This window comes from Mauremys reevesii, linkage group 3 (assembly GCF_016161935.1).
Source record: "Mauremys reevesii isolate NIE-2019 linkage group 3, ASM1616193v1, whole genome shotgun sequence".
NCBI lineage: Eukaryota > Metazoa > Chordata > Testudines > Geoemydidae > Mauremys > Mauremys reevesii.
This window is the reverse complement of record NC_052625.1, coordinates 39,123,986-39,148,223: the sequence shown is the minus strand read 5'-3', so window position 1 is coordinate 39,148,223 and position 24,238 is coordinate 39,123,986. Positions and strand designations below refer to the sequence as shown.

The 24,238-nt window shown below is 43.9% G+C and overlaps 1 protein-coding gene and 1 long non-coding RNA gene across 7 annotated transcripts in view; one reads left to right on the top strand and one right to left on the bottom strand.

Moving 5' to 3' along the window:
* The window catches only part of PPM1B (protein phosphatase, Mg2+/Mn2+ dependent 1B), a 110,595-nt gene that overhangs the window by 24,080 nt on the left and 62,277 nt on the right, over positions 1–24,238 (bottom strand). For all 6 annotated transcript variants that reach the window (XM_039530956.1, XM_039530955.1, XM_039530961.1 and 3 more), the window contains exons 3-4: positions 2,036–2,899; positions 174–291 (exon numbers count right to left, since the gene is read on the bottom strand). In XM_039530956.1, the coding sequence (XP_039386890.1) occupies positions 174–291; positions 2,036–2,881 (964 nt within the window). In that variant the 5' untranslated portion in view covers positions 2,882–2,899. The remainder of the gene's footprint in view (positions 1–173; positions 292–2,035; positions 2,900–24,238) is intronic.
* On the top strand, positions 17,226–23,510 carry LOC120401254. The gene is made up of 3 exons (XR_005596357.1): positions 17,226–17,275; positions 18,712–18,771; positions 23,394–23,510. It is a non-coding gene; the product is annotated as an uncharacterized LOC120401254 (long non-coding RNA).

Below are 24,238 nucleotides of genomic sequence, written 5' to 3'. Positions count from 1 at the left end.
TATGTTGGGGTTAGCTAACTTTTAACACTTTTTCTAATCTTGGAAATCCATAGAGTTTTATCTACTTACATCAGGTCTGAATTTGGCACAGCATAATTTAAAACTTGAGAACCATTAGGTTTTTAAGCTTATGAAGACAGCAGCATTTTTAATACACAAAGTAGTTTTCCTACCTTCAACCCGTGATTCCAAGTGCTTATCCAGCTCAGCATCCTTTTTCACTGCCTCATCTGAGACCTTAGGGGCATTTGAAAAACAAACTAGTACAACACTCATGTTATCACGACTTCCCTATATAGTGGAGAGAAAAAAAAAAAAGTACATGAGAGGGATCCTTAGTTTTAAAGCTCTTGCCTTCCTTGCTATTAATCACTCTAGCTTGTTCTAAGATAGATATTATAATGAACCACTGTTAACACAATTACTTTATTGCACATTTTTAACATGTTAATTTGCTGCAATATATTTCATGTAGAAAAAGATTATTTTATAGTCTTGTAATTTTATATATTATCTTATATAATTATTAAGCATTTCTTCACTTATTTAAAAGGTAACAACAAAAAGATCATAACTTAAAATGATGAAATTGTTTAACTGTTACCCAAACCAATAACAAATTTAAAAAGCTAATATTTTATTCTATGAAAATATTCAAGTGAGACATTACAGCTCGTTCCAAATATATTCGTTCATCTGAATTCTATTTGTGCCACTGCCTAAATTGCATTTCATTTTGATGCTATGAAGTTCCAAAAATGAATAAGATCACTTATATGGGCCAAGAACCAACATAACGTTATGTTTCTCTATCCACCTCCCCAGATCAGCCACTAATATATAGTTAATCTGGAACACTCGATTTTCTTGCAAATTATGCAAAACTACAAATTTTTAATATTAATTTAATCTCCCACTTGGAAATGTGTACAAATTTCCAGCTGATATTACAGTTCAACACATACTGTGCGAACACATCAACACTACTTTCTGTCAGAATCTCTCTCTTGTACCTCACTTTTTGCTCAGTAGTAATTTGCAAAACTATAACCCTAGCTCTAATTTAATTTACTACTGTACACCCATTCCCAGAGTGTATACTAATTCCCTCACAGAGCTGATTAATCAAAAGTTTGGTCTTTCCTTCCTCTCCCTGCCATGTTTGTATAAGCTTAACTGAAACTCTTGATGCTGTAGTCTGAGGAGCTTGTAAAGGAGTTTAGTAAGGACTGGAAGAAGAATAGGTATCCAAGCTGCTTTTATATAGCATAAAGATTTGAAAGAGGGTTTTAAGTAATTATCCATTCTTGCCCTGCGAATCTGGAGAGAATATTGTGACAACCACCAGTAGCCAAATGAATATGGTAAACCCAGGGTTACTAGTCCTTATGTAGCCCTTTTTGTTCAGACCTACACCAGGGGGCAGCTCCTAGCACCCATCATCACACCCACTCTCCTGCAGGAGCACAATAGGACTCTGGAGTAGGGAGATACCATAGTAGAAAGGCCTTTGCTTTTAAAGTTTCCTTCTGCACCAGGCCTAAAAGGTTTCTCACCTTTTGCAGTCAATAAAAGGATAGTCGTTGGGACTCAAAAAATTCCCTCCTCTTCCAGAGTTGCAGAACATTGAGGCTAAAACTTAAAAAATTCAACTCCAATTTTGGCACTGGTATGAACTTATTCACATGGAATTTGGACATCAGTGCCCTATATTGAATCTGCCTATATGGAGCTCAGTGTAAGATCAGGGCTCAATTAAGCATTAAATATATTATAGTAATCGTGCCACATGCACAAGCCTTGCAGATGATGTTGGCTGGAAAAACAGCAGCACATTCAAGTAGCTTACAGTGTGTGCTGCAGGCTAAATGCAACCATGAAGAATTCTCTGGGCAACAAGAAGGAAGTGCAAGCTATCTGCATTACCTGCATTACAACCAGAGGGAAGAGAAATTCTTCTTTGTAACTGGTATTGTATTCATCTAAATAAAGATCAACAATTGTGTAACAACTTTTAAGAAAAATAGTTACATACCTTATGTAAACAAGTATCGACCACCCAATTGCACACTTTTTCCAGGTCATCTGATACTTCAAGCCTAGACTTAACAAATTCACAGAGCTCTTCATTGCTCATTACATCCCAGATTCCATCACAAGCTAAGATGATAAATTCATCCTCTTCTGCTCTTAAAATTTCATAAACCTCAGGCTCTGGAGAAACAAGCTGTTCTGTAGGGCCTTTGCCATCAACACATTTGTAGTCATAGTCGCCCAGAGCTCGAGAAACTGCCAATGAACCATTAACACGCTGAATCATTACACTACCTCCTGCATTCTGGATTCGCTCCTTCTCCCTTGGGTTGCAAGGTTTGTGATCCTGTGTTGAAAAACACACTTGTCCATTTCTATAGAGAACAGCACGCGAATCACCACAGTTGATAAAGTATATATGCTCACGTGAAATCATAACTCCCACTGCTGTTGAGCCACTCCTGTCCATTCCATTTCTGAGGTCAGAAAAATTGCGCATATATTCATCAATTTTCAAAAAGCCAGTTCTGATTCCACTCTTGACATTTTCCACTGAAGGCTCAAGAGCTGATCCTGGTTTTTCTGACGCCCTAAAATCATCATTGTTGGTGATGTGTTCTAATAAATGTGTTGAACAGTAATTTGCCACACGAGATCCTGCATGACCATCATAGACAGCAAAAAAGGACCAGTCCTCTAGGCCATGAGGAATACCTACAACAGCTGTGTGAGCATCTTCCATTTCCACTCTCCATCCCTGCATACTGCTGAGGCCATAACGCAAGCCATTCCCTGTACCATGAGCATTATGTTTATCAGTTTTTGGTTTATCCAAGAATGCACCCATGTTTATTTAATATTGAATCTGGAAAACAAAAGAAAAATCTTATTTATAAATCTCTTATCCTACAAAAATCTTGTACAGCAATCTGTGAAACAATTCATATACAATTCCTTGTGGCTTTTCTTACAGTACAGTCAGTGAATTACTGTATAACAAAGTGTGTACAACAAAGTATGCATTTTTATTCAGGTTAGCTATGGGGGAAAAAATAAGGTCAGTATCATCTTTTTTTTTTAAATGTGATCCTGTCAAATTAGACATTTTTGGTAGCTTACCTGCCACTGCCCTCAAGGAGGGGAGGGGGCTTATCTTTGTCTTAGGAACATTTCATGCTCACTTACATATATAAATGAAGGAGTCCTTCACATGGAAGGAACAGTTTTGCTGCCTCTGTAGTACCATCCCTTCCTCCACAATCCATGTCCCTCCAATTCCATAAAAGTTACCAGGAAAAACTAGTACAGCCTCCCACTAATTTTTCTCCATAGCTCCCCAGAAGTGTCCAGTGTAGGGGAGTCCTGGATAGCGCTGGGGAAGTGAAGTAACATTGGTAGGGAGAGGCCAGCCTACTACTGGAACACTAAGTTTGGGAACAACTTTTCCAAGAGGAGTTTGAGGACAAATCCTTCTCTCTCACCCACCAGCAAGATGATGGGAGTAATTTCCAGAAGAGAATCCTCAGAGAAGTCCCTGCTTAAACAAAAGTCTGGGAACAATCTAACCTCCTGTTAGTGTAAGCAGTTCCAATTTTTAACTTTTCCAAAACACATTTCTTAAACTAATTTTGGATGGAATTTAAAATTCAAAAATATGTATTTGCCTAAATTAAAATTATCATACTGCAAATAAATCACACCATTCACAGTACTAGGAAAAATCAAGAACTACAAAACAAATACAGTTCATCCGTTCCAATTAAAGACCTATTTAAAATAAAATAACTAAATGGATATAAGGACAGCAACCTTTTAAGATCATGGCAGATAATTTACTCCAAATAATGAATTTGCAGTTCACACACGTTCCTTTTAAACAACGTTCTTTTACTGGTCTTATTTTAGAAAGAAGTCGCATCTTTCACTCTGATTATCACAATGAGAAACAACATTAATTATTGTTCTAGTTTTATGCTGTATTATCTTGGTTTATACGTTTCTTTTCCAAGTCATTTCAGTTCTCGTTTGCACTACCATTTCCTTCAGCACAAAAGTTTCAAGTTCAACTAAGGGTCAAGCCAGAGTTGATAGAAACTGGTATGACTAAATGACATAATTCAGCCCCACCCTTTTCTTAAATGCTCTATACAGACCTGAGGCAGATACTGTCAGATTGAAAAACAGACAGATCAAGGCAGAGTTTTCTGTAATCACCCCTGAGGGCCCAGGTGCACAAATGGCAGAATATCTACTGTAGAAAGAAATGTGAATGGAGGGGAAATTTACAATAAGCAATATCCATGTTCAAGCTCTAATGTAAAGGTTAAAAGTGCCACGCGCACCTTTTTTTGGGGGGGGGAACTCATGTTCTCCTCTCTCATTCTAAGACTAGATTATCTTGTGCTGCAAGACAGGTACATGACCCTGCCAGTATTATATTGTTAAACCTTTAAGATACATCTAGGCATCTCCTTTTAATTACATAATCTTCATATATATTGTATATCAAAAACTTCTCAGCTAATTTTTTTTCATTAAGCACTGGAAGCTACTGATATTAAAAAAGTAAATATGACATTCAGTAGTATTTTGACAATTTCAGACTAGATATTTTAAGTGACTAAATTCTGTGTTTTGTCGTCCATATTATAAAAAGACATGCCCTGGTAATTTAAAAAGAACCCTCCCCCTCAGATATTATCTTAATTTTATGTAATAAATACCTTATGGATTCAGAAGTTCAACTAACCACACCAGTTGTAACAGAAAAGTGAGGCCCTGTGAGCTACTGAACTGCCTAAAATGCCAGAGGTATGGGCTGCCTGAAGAATTAGGTATACAACTCGTTTTTATGTGGGATTTTTTGAACCAACATCCAGGTACAGATGAAGAATTGAAGGCTTTATTATGCTTTCCCACGGAAGCCTGCCAATGTGGGAAGGCTAAACTTGCTTGGAAAGTTCACCTAGAGCTAACATACTTTGAGGTTTTGCGGAGAGAGAAGACTTGCCTTATCACTCCACAGAATGAGCAAACTATCAGATGCCACCACCCCTACCAGCTGGCTCCTCCTATTTTGCAGTAACACAAAGGCAGTTGTAAAGCCTTGCAATGAGAGATGTAGCTTTTTTTTTTTTTTTTTTTTTTTAAAGAAAAGAACAGGATTTGCAAGGGCCCATTTGCAATACTCTCATCTCACCTTCCTACAATGAAAACCCCTTTGGCGTAGATTGTTTCTGAGAGGCTGGGATGATTTGGGCCATCTGCTTAAAGGCACTGTGGCTATAGATCTGTTCTGCCATAGGCCAAGTTGACAGAGATAGGACATTCAAGATGGAACTGACTTCGTGACATGCCCTTTCAATTATATTAGTAATGGCCTAGGATCCTAATTAAAATCCTAGCTTGTGCCAAACCTACCAGGTTTCAATTCCAATCAATCATCCTGATATAATAAACTGGACTCTTAAGGAAAATTACATGGATCCTAAGAACACCAATGACTTGGTTGCATGGACTGAGTATTGCACCCTCTCAACCACCAAGAAGCACCCAGCTCCTCTCATTCTTCAAGAAGGCAAACACAATACACTGAGTATATGCCAAGAAAATACAACGAGCCCCTATGAAGTGAGGCACTGAAGTCAGATGCAGGCACCGGTTAAGTCAATCAGGTTCTGACATTGTGCCCACTCAGCAAGGTGTCAGAGGGGTGATGGGCATGGCACTGATCTTACCAGGCCCCAAAACACTGACTAATGAGCACCAGAGAGCAAAAAGGTTGTTGGGCCAATAGCCTGAAATGTTATTTGCCAGGAAGGCACTTGCACAGGAACCTGCAGATAAAGCCAACATGATGCTGGAGCTGAAAGCGTGGGAGGAAATGTACAACACTGACCACCCCAGCTGCTCATGTCCCAGGCAAACAGCACCAGGCACCAACACATTCTCACCAAGTGTTCATGTGCCAAAGTGCACCAACACTGGAAGTCCCAGGTGCTGGTCTTGCACAGCACTGATGTGATGAAGTGGGCCTAGTGCTAATGATTCATTGTGCTGCAGAAGACTAGTGCCAGTAGTATACTAATGTGCTGGCTTCACAACCCCGTTGGTGTAGCAAAGGGATCAGGTGCAACTAGCCCAAAGCACTACTGTGACAAAGGAGAAGACGAGGTTACTTACATGTAACTTAAAGTTCTTCAAGATGCATGGTCCTATCTGTATTCCACTGAGGGTTATAGGCACGAGCCATGCGTCCGGAGCCGGACAACTTGAAAGTAGTGGTGTCCGTTAAGCTGCGCATGTGCCCTTGCTATGCCTCATGGTTTCATCTGAGGCAATAAAGAGCAAGGTGGTCAAACTGTACCCTCAGTTCCTTCTCCACCACAAATCGAACAGTTCTGAATCAGAGGGGAAGAAGGGTGGGATCAGAATACAGATCGGGACCACACATCACAAAGAACGTCCAAGTTACAGGTAAGTAACCTCCTCTTCTTCGAGTGATGATTCCTATCATATTTCATTGAGGGCGAATAAGAAGCAGTACCTAAGTATGCAGAGGATGCAAGGAGGAAGATGGAATGGTTGAATGGAGGACAGCTGCATGGAACTAAGCATCCATTGCAGAATCTTGCGCCAAGGTGTAACATGAAGCGAAGCTATGTACCGAACTCCACGTGGCTGCCCTACATATGTCTGGAAGCAGTACATCATGCATGGGGCTGTAGTTGATGCATGCGCTCTCGTGACATGGGCCCTCACTCCAAGGGGTGGGGACAGTCCCGGTAACCAACAACAGACACAAAACCCACTTAGAGATCCTCTATGTGGAGACTGTCTTCCCTTTCATCCATTCAGCTATAGTGATAAACAGCCTAGGGAACTTTCTAAATGGTCTTGTCCTCCAAAGGTAGAAGGCCAATGCTCTGTGGACGTCGAGGGAGTGAAGGTGGCACTGAGGCATGAGGCTTTGGGAAGAAAGTAGGTAAGTGTATAGGTTGGTTGAGATGAAAACGGGATACCACCATTGGCAGAAACTTGGGGTGCACACACAGGGAAACCTTGTCCTTATGGAATGTGGAAAAGGGGAGTCAGTCATCACGGCCCACAATTCTCCTACCCTTCTCACAGAAATAACAGCTACCAGGAAGGTGACCATAATGGAAAGGAGAGACAAGGAGCATGAAGCCAGAGGTTCAAAGGATGATTTCATTAATGTTGAGAGGACATGGTGAGGTCCTATTGGGAAGTGATAGGTTGAATGGGTGGATAAATTCTAAGGAGGCCTTTCCAAAACATGGCAATCAATGGGTAAGTAAACACTGAGCTTCCTTCCACAAGGGGTTGGAAAGCACTAATAAGCCACCATGTGCATCTTGATGGAATTGAGCTCAAGCCCTGACATCTTCAGGGACAGAAGGTAGTCCAACATAAGGGGAATGTCCACATCCTTTGGGGCGAGACCCTTCTGCCTGGCTCAGGAGGTGAAATGTTTCCACTTGGCCTGATAGGAACACCTTATGGACTCCTTGCTGCTGCTCAAGAGGAGGTCTTATACCGCAAACAAACAATCCCATTCTAGCAAAGATGGCCATCCAAAAACCAAGCTCTGAGGTGAACTGTTTGCAGGCTGATGTGCCTGATCCCACGGCCGTGTTGCATGAACAGTTCTGCGAAAGCTGGCAGTGGAAGTGGAGGACACACTGACATGCGGAGAAGGTGAGGAAACCAGAATTGGTAAGGCCAGAATAGGGCTATCAGAATAGCCATGGCTCTTTCCCTCCTGATACTGCAGAGAACACATGGCAGCAGCAGCAGTGGGGGAAAGATGTAATTGATCTGGTCTGAACAGCGGATGACAAGGGCATCATCTTGGGAATGGGTGCCAGGACCTTCTTCTGGAGCAGTATGTGATGCATTTGCTGTTGGCATGGAGGGCTCCTTGGTCCAAAAAGTCGCTGACTACGGTATCATGGAGCTCCCATTCATGGTCGGTCACAAATTTCCTGCTGAGAGAGTCCATAATCACATTCTGAGTCCCTGGAACACAGGCTGCCAACAACAGGATCTTGTGGGCACTGCACCAATCCCACAACTGGAATGCTTCTGCACAAAGCGCTGGTGACCACATGTTCCTCTCCCCCCCCCCGTTTATTACATCACCAAATGGTGGTGGTGTTGCCCGACATAATGAGAACATGATGGGAGAAACATGCAACATGCCCTGATCCATTTGTCCGCACTCCAATCTGGTAAAAAGAGTGCTAGATGCCCCCCAAAGGCAGTGGGTGAGATGTACGGCGGGAGGCAAAGTGTTTGGCAACTCTCTAGGCATACTCAGAAATATTGTTTCTGTGAAGGCTGAGCATGTGATGCTGAAGACTGCGATGACAGACCAAAAGGATGGGATCTTTGAGTCTTCTGCTACTTGCAAGACGGTTTGTAGGCCCACTGATGGAAGAACTGAGGAGCTTTGAACCGCTGTGCAGGAAAAACTTGTGCCTCGGTGCTAGCATGTAGCTGCTTAAGGATTACAGAGTGGCTCTGGAATCCTTGAGGGAGTGGAGGGAATCATCGGTCTTCTGATTGAAGAGGTGGGACTCATTGAAAGGAAGGTCCTCTATAGTATTCTGCACTTCCCTGGGGAAACCAGATGAATTCAGCCATGATTCCCTCCTCATGACGATCCCCTCCCATTAGAAAATTGGGGGGGGGGGGCGGCAGAGGGGGGTGCTCAGAGAACAGAAACGCAGACCTCTCAGCCGGCACGTAATACCTCTTTCTCTGCCACCTTGGGAGTGGGTGCACAAGTAGCTGGGGTGTACCAGACCATTCGAGAAAGCTGAAGAATAGCATCGTTGATTGGCAGTGCTACCCTGGTACCAAGGCATGCAGGATGTCAAGAAGCTGATGTTTGTCCTGTACTCCCTTCAGTGAATATGGAGGTCCTCAACCACTCTGCGCAAGAGCTCCTGAAACTGACTAAAGTCATCCGGAGGTGAGGGGGAAGCCGAGGATACAGCGTTATCAGGAGACAACAATGGGAATCGTTCCTGTTCCGGTGGTACAATCGGACCTGGACTGAGCAGATCCCCCTCCAAGGCCAGTTCTGAGCACCAGTTTCAATGACAGCTGAAGTGGGGAGAGGGGCGAATCCTTTCTTGCTGAAGGGAAAGACTTCAGCCAGGACCCCCAGTATGGCCAACAGGAGAGATCCATCAGATGCTGTGGAGGGCCCCACAGAGCAAGGTACCAGTGCCCCCTTTGTTGGGAAAATGGAGGATACTGCCACTGTGTCGGCGGAGACTTAAGGTGCTTGTATCACTGGTAGGGGAGGGGCAGTCCTAAGAACCAGTACTAAGACTAAACTACAGAAAAACAATCAAAACTATGTACAATGCTAAACACAGTTGTTTAAAGTGTGTCAGAGAAAGATGAGAGAACACCAGCAGCTGTGACATAGACCATGCGGTGGTGAGAAGGAACTAAGAGTGCAGTGGGTCTGCCCCACCCTTTATTACCTCAAATGAAACCATGAGGGGGAGCAAAGGCGCATGCATGAACCAACGGACAATACTACAGTCAAGTTGTCTGGCTCCGGATGCATGGCACATACCTATAACCCTCAGTGGAATACAACAGGAACCAACACTTGAAGAACTTTGCACTTGCTGCCTCAGGTGCTAATACATCAGCTTCAAACGCGTTGGTACACCACAAGGAGTTCTCGCATTTGCAACCTCAGGGGCTGATTCCCTCGCTTCACATAGCACCAATGCTTCAAAGGAGGCCTAGCATTGGCATTTCCATTACCATGTATTGAAACAATAGTGACAACAGCCTCAGACGGTGATGTACAGTCACTGTAGGACTCCACCATCAATGGAAGCTTGGTTCCTGTGGTGCTGACCTAGATGAACGCTGGGGCACCAGTGTTAATGGCCCCAAGACACAAAGATGCAAGGATTACAACTAAATATTCAGCACTGTCAGAAGTTACTAAAGCTAGACATTTGTAAATCAGCTGGCCCAGGTAACTTGCATCCAAGAGTTTTAGAAAAGCTGGATGAGGTGCTTGCTGAATCGTTAGCGCTGATTTTAAAAAAGTCTTGGAATGCTGTAGAATTCCAGAAGACTGTAAGAAAGCTAATGTGCCAATTTTTAAATGGAGCAAATGGAATGACCCATGTAATTATGGGACCTGTCAACCTGACATCAATCCTGGGCAAGATAATGGAGCGGCTGATACAGGATCCAACTGATAATGAACTAAATGAGGGTAATGTAATTAATGCAAATCAACATGGATTTAATGGAAAAATAGATCCTGTCAAACAATTTTTTGGCAAAATTATAAATCTGGTTGATAAAGGGAACAGACTCCTCTAAGGCATATGGCTTGGTACCGCACGATATATTGATTAAAAGAACTAGAACGAAGTAAAAATTAACCTGGTACACATTAAATGGATTAAAAACTGGCTAATAGGTCTCAAAATGTAACTGTAAATGGGGAATCATCATCAAGTGGGTCTGTTTCTGGTGGGGTGCCACTGGGACCAGTTCTTGGCCCTCCGCTATTTAACATCTTTATCAACGATCTAGAAGAAAACATAAAACTAACACTGATCAAGTTTGCAGATGAGACAAAAATTGGGAATAGTGAAGTGGACAAGTCACCAATTCAGCGCAATCTGGATTGCTTGAAAGACAAGTCACAAGCAAACGACAGTTAAACATATATATTTAGGAACAAAGAATGTAGGCCATGCTTCCAGGATGGAGAACTCTATGCTGGAAAGCAATGACTAAAAAAGATTTGGGAGTTGTGATGGATAAGTAGCTGAACATGAGCTCCCGGTATGACTCTGTGGCAAAAAGCATTAATGTGATCCTGGGAGATTTTATATATATATAAAATATATATGTGTGAGAGAGAGAGAGAGCGCGCGCGCAAGGCCAGATGGCTATAGTAAAGTAGTGGGAGGCAGATATATTAGCCACAGGCTAAACAAATCCCTGCTACCAGGATAAGCAAATGGCAGCTGCTCCAGGTCAATTAAGACACTGGGGAAAATTAAGATCTTTCCAGAAGGCAGGGAAGACAGTGGGTTGTTTGGGACACCTGAAGCCAATCAGGGGCTGGCTGAAACTAGTTAAAAGCCTCCCAGTTAGTCAGGTGTTCGTGGTTGTCAGGAGCTGTAGGAGGAAGTTGTGCTGTTGGAGAAACTGAGTAGTACAAACCATCTCAGGCACAAGGAAGGAGGCCCTGAGGTAAGGGTGAAGTAGACATTGAGGAAGTGGGGGCTGCTGTGGGGAAGTGGCCCAGGGAATTGTATGCATCCTGTTTCCAAAAAGTCAGCTACCATAGCTGATACTATTAGGGTCCCTGGGCTGGAGCCTGGAGTAGAGGGTGGGTCTGGGCTCCTCGCTTCCCTCCCCTGTGAATTAATCACTGAAACTGGGAGACAACAGAGACTGTGCAAGGGAGAGTAGCTTCTCCTCACCTCCCTTGCTGGCTTATAATGAAAATGGCTCAGTAGGCTGTGACCCTTGCCTCTAGAGAGAAAGGGCTACATGGAGGGTCACAGTGAGCCTCTGAGGCTAGCAAATCTGCCAGGAAGCGCAGGACCCATGGAAACAAGGACAGAGCTTTGCCACAATAGGTAAATCTTGAGTAGGAGTAAAGAGGTTATTTTACCCTCTGTATTTGCCACTGGTGTGAGCACTGCTGGAATACAGTGTCCAGTTCTGGATGTCCACGATTCAAGAAGAATGTTGATAAATTGGAGAAGATGCAGAGAAGAGACATGAGACTGATTAATCGATTAGAAAACATCCCTTATAATGATAAGCTAAATAGACTGAGCTCCCTGAGTCTAACAAAGAGAAGGTTAAAGCGTGACTTGATTACAGTCTATAATTATCTACATGGGGAAGAAATATTTAATAATGGGCTCTTCAAAATAGCAGAGAAAGACATAACATGATCCAATGGCTGGAAGTCAATGCTAGACAAATTCTGATTGGAAATAAGGTGTAAATTTTTAACAGTGAGAATAACTGGCTGTTGGAAAAATTTACCATGAATTGTGATGGATTCTTCATGACTGACAATTTTTGAATCCAGATTGGACGTTTTTCTAAAAATAAACTCTAGGAATTATTTTGGGGACGTTCTATTGTCTGTGTTAAACAGGAGGTCAGCCTAGATGATCACAACGGTATCTTCTAGGCTTGGAATCTATGATGCCAGCAGGTCCTAAAATGGATGATTATTCCAGTGGATAGAGATTTGACTACGCAGCACTAATGAGGTGCTCATCCTTAAAGGCAGGCTGGGTGATATTAGAAACCTCTCTTCCATGCACTAACCTCCTGATAACTGAAGTCATGAGGAGAGTGGCTCAGTGAGGTGTAAATCATTCAGAACATCACATAGTCTCTAACAGCAACAAGCTACCAGTAACCCAGGACATTTTCTCAACAGTGTTTTCCAATAACACCTCTACTTTGTTAGAAGGAAATGAATTACTCACAAGTCTATGCCTGCATTATTCAATGTACAACAAGACTAAACTCCCCATGATATGCAGCAAATCACCTTAATGTGTACAAACACCAAGGTACCAACACTTGCTATGATGGATGCACCTGGTAGCAACTGCATAGTTTAGGCTGTGCTTTAGTTTCTATGCCCTTTGAATTTTCTATGTAGATTTTATTTGGTTTCTCGTCACAATTTTTTTTTTTTTAAATTAGAAGTCTTTGTATTTGGGTTCTGATTGAATTTTTTTTTCTTGGAGTCCTGCTTTTCACTGTTGACCAGTAGCTCGGGGAGGAGGGGGGAGGAAGACCTTTGTCTAGCTACACAAAACTTGATAAAGGTGGATACTGAGCACATCTGGTCCAACAGGCAGGATTTTCTTTTGTTAATATGGGATTTAGCATAATTTGTAGCTGTAATTCATATTACTGAAAGATTATATGAACACATAAGCCTGCTAGATTTTGGGAGGGCAAACCCAAATCCAATTGATGAGTGGATTAGGCATACACAAGACCTTCTTCATTAGGAACGTCACTTTTCTGTCAGATTTTATGCTACAAACAGAGGGATTTATGGTCAGCTGCTAATGGATAAAATATTCTATCAATAGCTGCACTCCTATACCCCTGTCCCCACCTGCAGTTGTGCACAGTTAAAACAAAACCAAAAAAACCACACACTCAAAACCCTTTGTTTGGAAGCAAGTAGTGTTGCTTCCCCTAAACATACCTGACACAAATTGATGAAATTATGGAAATTAAAAGTTAAGCCATATTACTTTACATACTCTTCACTCTTTCTTCTAGCAACGTGCACTTTCCTATCTCCCCATTTATAGATCACATACTCACAATCCTGCTCTGCTCCTCTAGCAAAACCAGTCTTCCATCAATCTCTTTAATTGCCTTTCTGTAATTCACCCACTCAACTACCCTTTCACAACACAACCACTGCCACTACCAAACAGCCACTATTACACTAATATTGGGAAGCAAAATCTGGTAGATGGGTGTGTGCAGAAGGACGAACAGGAGACAGAGGGCTTGGCTGCACTTACGGTTTGCAGCGCTGGTAGTTTGCAGCGCTGGTCATCCAGCTGTGTAGGAGCAGCGCTGGTGTGTGGCCACATTTACAACATTTGCAGCGCTGTTGGGAGTGCTGCATTATGGGCAGCTATCCCAGCGTTTAAGTGGCCGCAACGTGCTTTTCAAAAGAGGGGGGTGGAGTGGGGTCTAGTGTGACAGGGAGCGGGGGGAAAGAGAGAGGGGATTTTTGGAGCCAACACTGTGTGTTTAGCTTCCTGCATTGAAAAATCAGAACATGTTTCCGACCCCTTAGTCTTAACTCTTAATTGCAAACAGCCTGCCTCCAACACGGACTCCCCGCTGTTTCACTCACTCCCTGTGGTGTACTGTGACAGGGAGCGGGGAAGAGAGAGAGAGTGGATTTTTGGAGCCAACAGTTTAGCTTCCTGGATTGAAAAAAAATCACAAAATGTTCGCGAACCCTTGGTCTTAATTGCAAACAGCCTGCCTCCAACGCTGTTTCTCTGTCAAGCAAACATTCATTCCCTGCCTCTCATTTGATCGTTCACAGCCAGGTACAGATAGCTCCTGTTTGCTGTGATCAGTGTTTGTTTTTTAGATAAGCAGTTCAACGGAGCTCCGATCGGAGTTCACAACAAAACAAAGAGAGGCTGCATAACAAAACAAAGAGAGTAATTTAGTTAAAAGCTTTCTGGAATATCTCCTTATTCCCTGGAGGCCAATAAAAGCGCTGGTGTGTGTCCACACTTGATGAGCAGCGCTGGATCACCAGCGCTGCAATCGCTACACCCCAACCTGGCCAGGTGTACAGCCAGCGCTGCAGCCAGGGAGTTGCAGCGCTGGATGTGCCTTGCAGGTGTGGACGGTTACTAATTGCAGCGCTGGAAAGCCTCTACCAGCGCTGCAACTTGCAAGTGTAGCCAAGCCCAGAGTTAAAGTTCCAGTGCATGGTAGTTGTGGTAACTATGCACTTGTCGGTAGAGAAGTAGAGGATATGAATTGTTCCCTTGACTTAACTTTTAATTTCTTCTCATTTGAGGGTTTGTCAGGTATGAGGTGTATGCAATCATCATAACTGGTTCACAACTAAGTTTTGTGTGTATTAATTATAAAGACAAAACCACAGAAGATCCATCTAGTTTGATCCTGCATTATAGTCAGGGCAGAGCAGGTAGCAATAGTTATAATTATATAATATAGTTGTGCTTTCCTAACATTTTCCAGTAAAATTCCTTGTTTTCAATTGCTTACAACTTTGTTAAACTAACATTTCAGGCTGAAAGTTTCTATGACTCATAGACTCATACACTTTAAGGTCAGAAGGGACCATTATGATCTTCTAGTCTGACCTCCTGCACAACGCAGATCACAGAATCTCACCCACCCACTCCTGTAACAAACCCCTCACCTATGTCTGAGCTACTGAAGTCCTCAACTTGTGGTTTAAAGACTTCAAGGTGCAGAGAATCCTCCAGCGAGTGACCCATGCCCCATGCTATGTTTGTTCTTGCCATCAGCAAAAATGGTGTAATGGTTTTCAACTATAAAGTTAGGGGGAAATAGGCAGTTTCCAACATTAATTTATTTCCAGGCATTCTGAAGAGATCTAGAAATGCCATACTTAGGAGCAAAAGCCTGAAATTTGACACAGGGAAAGTCTTGGGGCTCAAGAGATGTCTTTTGCTGGCCCCATAAAATTTTATTCAGATTTGGCCAATTAGGCTCTGAAAATTTTCCATTTGTACATGCTTAATAAAACTGGTTCGAGGTCGGCTGCTAAAATCTTTGAACTTCTGACTCCCTTGGAACTCTCTGAACATTGAGCATGTTTCCTATCCTTATGGAGTTCCTTACATGACCCGGTATTGTAGAGAGGCAAAGAAGTACCTGAAAAATAACCTTTGGCTGAAAAGCACTGGATTAGAATCTAGGAGGCAACCGTGAAGTTTAGTTTCAACTCTTCCACTAACGAGAACTAACTGTGCCCTTCACATGTCTTATTATTGGATCTCCCTCTGACCAGGCGGTCGTTGAGGTATGGATAAACCTGAACCCCTTGTTTCTTCAGGAAGGCCGCGATGACTGCCATGCACTTTGTGAACACCCGAAGGGTTGCCGACAGACCGAATGGGAGCACCGTAAATTGATAGTGCACATGGTTCATGACCAATCTGAGGACCCTTCTGTGTCCCTGAAAGATTGCAATCTGGAAATAAATGTCCTTCAAGTCAAGGGCGGCATACCAGTCCCCTGAATCCAAGGAGCGAATGATGGAGGCCAAGGAGATCAGGTGGAACTTCAGCTTCTTCATTAATTTGTTGAGGTTTCGCAGGTGCAGAATCGGTCTGAGACCATCATTGGCTTCTGGGATTAAGAAATAGCAGGAGTAGATCACCCCGCCCCGCATCTCCGGTGGAACCTCCTCCACTGCGCCCACCCTTAGGAGAAACTGCACCTCTTGGGCTAGAAGTTGCTAGTGAGAAGGGTTCCTGAAGAGGGAAGGGGAATGGGAAGGAGGGGAACAAGAAAACTGAAGGGTGTATCCCAGCACTGTCATGCATGGCAGTCATCAGTCTGAGATATGACGGGCCCACACCCGATAGATGGGAATTTGGATCCACAAATGGCCCTGGCACATCATCCCCGAGCGTCCCAAAAGCCTGCTTTGACTCCGCCAAGTATCTGGGGGAGTGCAGGCATAGAGGCAGACAAAGTCTGTGGTGGAGCCCTCATCCTGTAGCCCTTGCTCCTCCTCCTGCTATAGTCCTGTCAAGGAGGTGGCGGGAAGAAGGGAGCCATCGGTTGTTGCCTTTAGTGTTTCCTCATGGGGGCCAGCGTATGAAGGCCTAAGGACTTAATTGTGGCCCTTGAGTCCTTCAAACTGTGCAGTTTGGGGTCCATCTGTTTAGAAAAGAGCAACGTACCCTCAAAAGGGAGGTCATGTAAAGTTTGCTGGACTCGTATAGCACGTGCGAGGATTGACGCCATAAGCTTCTCAGCATAGTCATAACCAAAGCCATGGATCAGGCTGCCAAGTTTGTTGCATCCAGGGCTGCCTGAATGGACGCCTTTGCCATAGACTTGCCTTCTTCAATGAGAGCCACAAATTCTTGTCTGGACTCCTGAGGAAGCAACTCCTTAAATTTCAGCATAGAGTCCCAGGAGTTGAAATGGCACCTGCTCAGGAGTGCCTGCTGATTGGCGATCCTGAGCTGGAGACCTCCTTTCAAATAGCACTTCCTCCCAAAAAGGTTTAACTTTTTAGCATTCTTGGCCTTGGAGGTCGGTCCCTGCTGGCCCTTCCTTTCCCTCCTGTTTGCCACCATCACCACCAGAGCCCAGTGGTGGGTGAGTGTATAGGAACGCTAGCCCCTTAGCCAGAAGAAAGTATTTTCTTAGCTGTTGGCTGAAGGACGCTGGGGTCTGCCACAACGCTCTTATGGGGTCCCTGATGGCATCACCCAGAGGCTATGCCACTCTCACGGGGCCCGGTGCTGCCAAGATATCAGTGTTCTGGTGGTGGAAGCAGTCTGGGCTCTGAAGCATTCCAGTCCTGGAATGGGAACTTGGCTGCGATTGAAAAGCCCAAGGTTCCAGAAAAGCCACTGTACGAGGAACTGCCACTGCCCTGGTGGCCACGCTGCAGGTGAGATCTTCTGGCTTGAGTTCATAGTGGGATAGCACCAGCTAGAATGGTGGTGCCAGCTCCTCCACGAGACATAAGACTCCAACTCCAAGGATCCCTCCCGAGACCAGGGTGGAGCCGTGCCAACTGGTGCCAGGAAAGAGGGAACAGGGGCTGTGCCATCAAAACTGGTTTCCCCTTTGAAACTATCTGAGGTCTCCAGCCCCCAGAAGTCTTTCCTGTTGGTGCCGCCACTGACAGCTCCTGTAAGACCAGGAACAGCAGTACCAGTAGAATGAATAAGTTCCTCACTGCTGCGAGTGGCTCTGGAGTTGACAGTACCGGCAGATTAGTGGGACTCCGGTGCTCTCGTGGCAGCAAGTCCATCAGCACTGAACTCAATGGCTCCCATTACAGGACCCGAATCAATGGCATGGCACAGGTTGTTGGTGCCACAGGGTGGCCCAACACAGGTCACACTCTAGCAGTATCCCTCTGCCCTGCCGACCTCAGTATTGGAGATCGGCCTCTGTCGATCTTCCTACGGTGAATTGTGCCTAGGATCTCTCATCAGCGCATCTTTCTTAGACAAGAAGGATGTTTGATGGTGCTGAGATTCCTTAGATGCAGTAGGCGTGTCTTGCCTCAGTGCCGGAGATGCTGAATGACACTGGATATCCCAAAGTGTAGCTGGGGTGTTCCTTACTGAGGTTGAAGTATTTGGTGCCAACTCTGAGTGACCCAGCTCCGAGGGAGGTTGGAGTGCTTCTTGCATGAGGATAGATTGGAGTCTAGCATCTCTATCCTTTTTGGTGAGGGGCTTCAAGTCCCTACAGATCTTGCACCGCTCCTGCATGTGAGCTTCCTCCAGACACTTGACGCAGCTTGAATGGGGGTCACTCACAGACTGAAGCTTGTGACAGGACTCACAAGGCTTAAATCTCAGAGCTCGAGGTATGCCCCAGTGCTGGGCAGAGTTAACCCTGCCTAGTGGGGGTCACTAACTCCTAACTATCTACTAATAACTGAACACTTAATTCCTAAAATCAACTATATACAATAAGACAGAGAAAAGTCCACTAAGTACGTGCAGAAGCAAGAACGAGTCGTAGTTCTAGTGACCATCATAGGTGGTACGAAGGAACTGAGGGCAGTGGGTCGGCAGGGCTCTTTATACTGGCGCTTTGAGAGTGCGACTCCAGAGGGCACCAGAGTCAACCCAACGGATACCACTGAAGGAAAAACTTTCTGGCAGCGGTGCTCCAGGTGAGCGCACACCTACATTCGAATGGACATGAGCAAGCATTCAAAGAACAGCTATGAAACTGCCCCATTCATTGTAATGGGGTGTTAACTGAAGTTGACAATTTAAAATGCCAAACACTGAATTATTTCACCACAGGTTATTTGAGCAGAAACAAGCAGCTAATACATTTTCCCCCCACAATTCCAAACAGCCTCCAGTAATTCCTCACATGCCAGAAGTCCCAAGAGTACCTCCAGCTTCTAAAATGCAGGTATGTGCTGTCAATTCAAAAGTCTTTGGCATAAAGCACAGCGACAGCATGCAATTTAACATTACATAAAAACAAGTGACACAGGGATCAGCATGTCATATTTATTGTTACTCTTTGTAGACCTAATACAATGGCCCTCATATATAAAAGCTATTAACTAGCATATCATAAACAGGGAAACAAGGAAATTGGATACACAGATATTGAGATTGTAAGCCTCAAATTACTTGTAACTTGCAAATTAGTGTGACATGCCAATGCAGTGTTTTGCTCAGCCTGTCTACATCATCATGTTTCTATTCTTATCTGAAGTAGTCTGATTTTCAGTTATAACACTGCTGCTCAATAGTGTAAAAAGCACACACAGCAACTCATTCCAACTGAGCCAAAGAACTGACATCTCAGGAAGCTGTCTTATCGAGACAGTTTTGATTTTTTTTATTTTCCCCACTGACATGTTTTTGTTTTGAATCTTTAAATTAGACTCCATAATAAAAAGAAACTAACCAAATTTCCCAGGACCTGCAGAAATGGGTTTTCTTATCAAGTAGTCGGTGCCAGATGCTTCAGAGGGAATGAACAGAACAGAGCAATTATATCAAGTGATCCATCCAGTCATCCAGTCTCAATTCCAGTTTATGGCAGTCAGAGGTTTAGGGACACTCAGAGCAAGGGGGGTTGCGTCCCTGACCATATCCTGATCATAACCATTTATGGAGTTTTCCTCCATGAACTTATCTAATTCTTTTTTTTAAACCCAGTTATACTTTTGGCCTTGACAACATCTGTTGGCAACAAGTTCCACAGATTGATGGGGCCAGGTCTACACGTACAAGCTTACAGTGGCATAGCTGTACCAAAACAACTGTGCTGCTGTAAGAGCAGTCGTTTAGTCATGTAATGCCAATGGGAGAGAGCTCTCCTGTTGACATAACAAAACTAGCTCAATGAGCGACAGTAACTATGTCGGCGGGAGAGTGCCTCTCGCCAACATAGTGCTGTGCACACGAGCACTTATGACGGCAAAACTTATGTCGCTCATGGACTTAAGAGCTTGTGACTCTCTTTCACACCCTGAACAACAACAGTTTTGTCGACATAAGTTCTAGCGTAGACATGGCCTGTGTGTTGTGTGAAAAAACTTCCTTATGCTTGTTTTAAGCTTGCTGCTTATTAATTTCATTGGGTGACCCTGGGTACTTGTGTTATGTGAAGGAGTAAATAACACCTTCTTATTCACTTTCTCCACCCCATTCATGATTTTGTAGACCTCTATCACATCTGCCTTTAATCACCTCTTTTCTAAGCTGAACAGTCCCAGTCTTTTTAATCTCTCCTCATATGGAAGCTGACCTTCTCTGTACTTCTTCCAATTCTACTACATCTTTTTTAAGATTGTCTGACCAGAACTGCACAGAGTATTCAAGGTGGGTGTATACCATGAATTTATATAATGGCAAGATATTTTCTGTTTTCAGAGAACTATTCAAAATGACTCCAAGCATAGACGCTGACTCCGTGGGTGCTCCAGGGCTGGAGAACCCATGGCAAAAAAAATAGTGGATGCTCAGCACCCACCAGCGGTCCCACCAATCAGCTCCTCCCCTTTCCCCTTCCTCTCCCCAGCACCTCCCGCCCACTAGTGACCAGCTGTTCAGCGGCATGCAGGAGGCACGGGGGGGGGAGGGAGAGGAGCAAGGGCAGGAAGAGGCGGAGCAAGGGTGGGGCATACTCGGGAGAAGAGGCAAAATATGGCGGGAAGAGGTGGAGCAGGGACGAAATGAGACAGTCTAGCTCAGAATGGCTCAGGCATGGAAATCTCCATCATATCCTCTGCAGTGAACACCGATTCAAAAGAATTCATCTAGCTTCTTCACAATGGCCTTCCCTTCCCTGAGTGCTCCTTTAGCATCTTGATCATCTAGTGGCCCCACTAATTGTTTGGCAGGATTCCTGCATCTGACGTACTTAAATTTTTTTGCTGTTAGTTTTCATGTCTTTTGCTAGTTGCTCGTCAAGTTTTTTTGGCCTGCCTAATTATAGCTTTATACTTGACTTGCTACAGTATATGCTCCTTTCTATTTTCCTCAGTAGCATTTGACTTCCAATTTTTAAAGGATGCCCTTTGGCTTCTAACCACCTCTTTTACTCTCTTGTTTAGCCATGGCGGCATTTTTTGGTCATCTTACTGTTTTAATTAATTTGGGGTATACATTAAGGGTATGGCTACACTTGCAGATGTAGAGCGCTGTGGGTTAAACCAGCCTTCGTAGATGGCAGTAAGGAGAGCATTGCAGTCTGTCCACACTGATAGCGCACTGTCGTGGCCACATTTGCAGCGGCATTGGGAGCAGTGCATTATGGGCAGCTACCCCAGCGTTCAAGTGGCTGCAACATGCTTTTCAAAAGGGAGGTGGGGGGGGGTGGAGTGTGACAGGGAGCGGGGGGGGAAGAGAGAGTGGGTTTTTGGAGTGCCGACACTGTCAGCACCCTGCCTTGCAAGTTCTGACCCCCCTCCCTCCTCCACCCCTCTCTCACTCACTGAAAGCAAACAGCAGCTGTTTGTTTTTTTTCCTCACAGACCAGATAAGCATCCGCTTGCCTAAACGGACACCCCTCCCCTGTGCGCAGCCTCTCTCTTCAAGCAAACATTAGCTGTGGCCATTCCAAAGGGAGCCCCCTGCCTGCCTCTACTCATTCAAAGCAAACAGTATTTGTGTGTGGTTTTTTGTTTTTTTTGGAAGATAAGCAGCTCCCGGGGTGTCCGGAGTTCACAACAAAACAAAGAGGCACAAGAGAGGAAGCTTCACTTAAAAGGATTATGGGGAGTTTCCGGAGATCAATCACTGCATAATAAGGTTACTCCCCGTTTACACTGGAGCACCAGCATCTCAGCCATTCTGTAGCAGCTGTTAATCCTCACAGGGAGGTGGAGCACCTGCAGGCTGTAGCCACGGAGATACAGCGCTGTACATGCCTTGCCAGTGTGGATGGGAAGTGAGTTACAGCGCTGTGGGTGGCTTTATTGCGCTGTAACTCTCAAGTGTAGCCAAGGCCTTAGTTTGAGTATCTATTACAATGTTTTAAAAAAATTTCCATGCAGCTTGCAGGCACTTCATTCTTGTGAGTGTTCCTTTTAATTTCTATTTAACTAGCTTCCTCATTTTTGTATAACTTCTCTTTTTGAAGTTAAATGCTAGTGTGATGGATTTCTTTCATATTTTCTGCCCTACACAGATGTTACATTCAATTACAGTATGGTTGCTACTACCAAGCGGTTCTCACTATATTAATCTTTTGGACAAGGTGCTGTGCTCCACCACTTAGGACTAAATCAAGAACTGCCTCCTCCGTTGGGGGTCCAGGACTAGCTGCTTCATGAAGTAGTCATTAATGGTGTCTAGATATTTTATCTCTGCATTCCGTCCTCAGGTGACGACTATCCAGTCAATGTGGGGATAGAAAACCCAGTAATAATGTGGGATTTCAACTGGTTTTATAGCCAGAAATGCTCAGATCTCTCTGAGCATTTCAGTCACCATCACCATCCTGGTCAGCTGATCAGTAGTATATTCCTATTGCTATACTCTTATTATTCAAGCATGGAATTTCTATCCAGACTTGAATAAAAACTCATTATATATAAACTGTGAAGACACAGGATTACAGAGAAATGTATAAGCTGAGAAAATATATAAACTAAAATTCTGCCTGTCTTATAACTCTTGATTTTGCCACACATGTGTGTCAACTGGAATCTCAACAATCTTTCAGCAAGTCAGCCTACTTACAGTTGTTAAGGAAGGCTGAGGTTACTATACCCATGTATACAACATTCAGTGAAAATATGAAGAGATGCCAAATCACAACATTTTACAGATCTTATAAAAGGCCTTCTTTAAGCAGAATCAAACAGGTTGCCATCAAACTGATGGAAGAAGCATGAATCTCTGACAGTGGAGACCTTCTAGATCTCAGTATAGGATCTCCAGATGGTTACCTGCAGAAAATGGTAGCCTTGGAAATTGACTTTTTTTTTTTTTTTTTAAATAGCCACGAGCTACAAAATATGCCTCTACAAGGAGACAGCCTACCTAGGTACTATTTAATGGATTAGGTGAAACATTTAGAAAGATTGGGGGGGGGGGGAAATATTTTGATTTATGTGGAAGACTGCGCTGACCCTGGAAGCTTCTGAAGACAACTTCATCAGGAGAAGAGAGCCAAGGTGAAAGCAATGAGGAAAGTAACATTAAAATGGACGTCCCCATGTGTTTTGCAATTCCACAGCCACTGAATTTACCACTCAAAAAAATCTCAACTTTTATTTTTTAAATTATGTTTCTAGACCTTGCAATTAAGAGAAAAATCATGAAAACAAGAGCTGAGCAAGCCCAAACAGTCTGCAGAGCCTGAAACAATTAGCTCAGAAGTGAACTCTGCCACATTAATCTTAAATCAAGAACATGTGAGTTCCAGGATTCCACGGCTGCAGAATTTTGTATTTTTCCCCCAAGATACTATGAAAGTCAACATTTCTGCCATGAAATGCATTGTTTTGCTGCAGCCAATCACCTGACATTTTGTTTTCTGTCTAATTCTAATGTTGGAATACTTTCTAGGAAAAGAGAAAATAAATGAGATTTGCTGGATAACTGAATATCAAACTTCACATTAGGGACAGACACAATGGATCGAAGCACAACACAGGTCTCTGATGCAAAAGGTGTCTGCCAAAGACTGAGGTAAAATTCAGGGTGAATCTAGAGACATCTGGGAGGAGGCTGAGGAAATATGGTCTCTGTGGCCAATTCTAAATGATTACGGTGACCTTAATTCAATGACTCACTTTTTGTTTTCACAGGGTTTTCAGACTCAATTTAGGAGAAGGGAACTGAAGAAGGCAGCCACCTCCCAAGGACAGAGGGTCGCAGTGTCAAACAAAAACGGGGCAGCTGAGAATTGAAATACAAGGCAAAGTTGTCACTCTGGCATAGGCCCTGTGTGGCAACATCCTGAACAGCTTGTTTGTTCAGCTGCCATTTTTCAGAGGAAATGGTGGATGTGTTGAGTCAGGTCCAATTGAAAATATGTCAACCAGACAGTCAGATGAGCCTTTTCTATCTTGGTAACAATCCAGGTCAGGCCTGGAGAATGGACTCCTCCTGGTTTCCCCCTCCCCCACCCAATGGTTTACATGTTCTGTCTATCTGTTGCATTCTCTGAGGATAGCAGAAATGGAGATTTATGGCAGGAAGTGCATTAGATCACCAGGCCCATTGCCCTGAACTCCAGGAAGCTGATGTCCCTACACAAATCAGACTGGGACTACAGATAGTGACACGACTTGAGACCCATGAAAACGTTTCACCTCCAGAGGCTGAGATCAGTTGTCATCCTAGACACCTGGGGATTTAACTATAGCTTACCCTTCTTAAAGAGGTGCAACTTCAGGCACCAGTGAAGA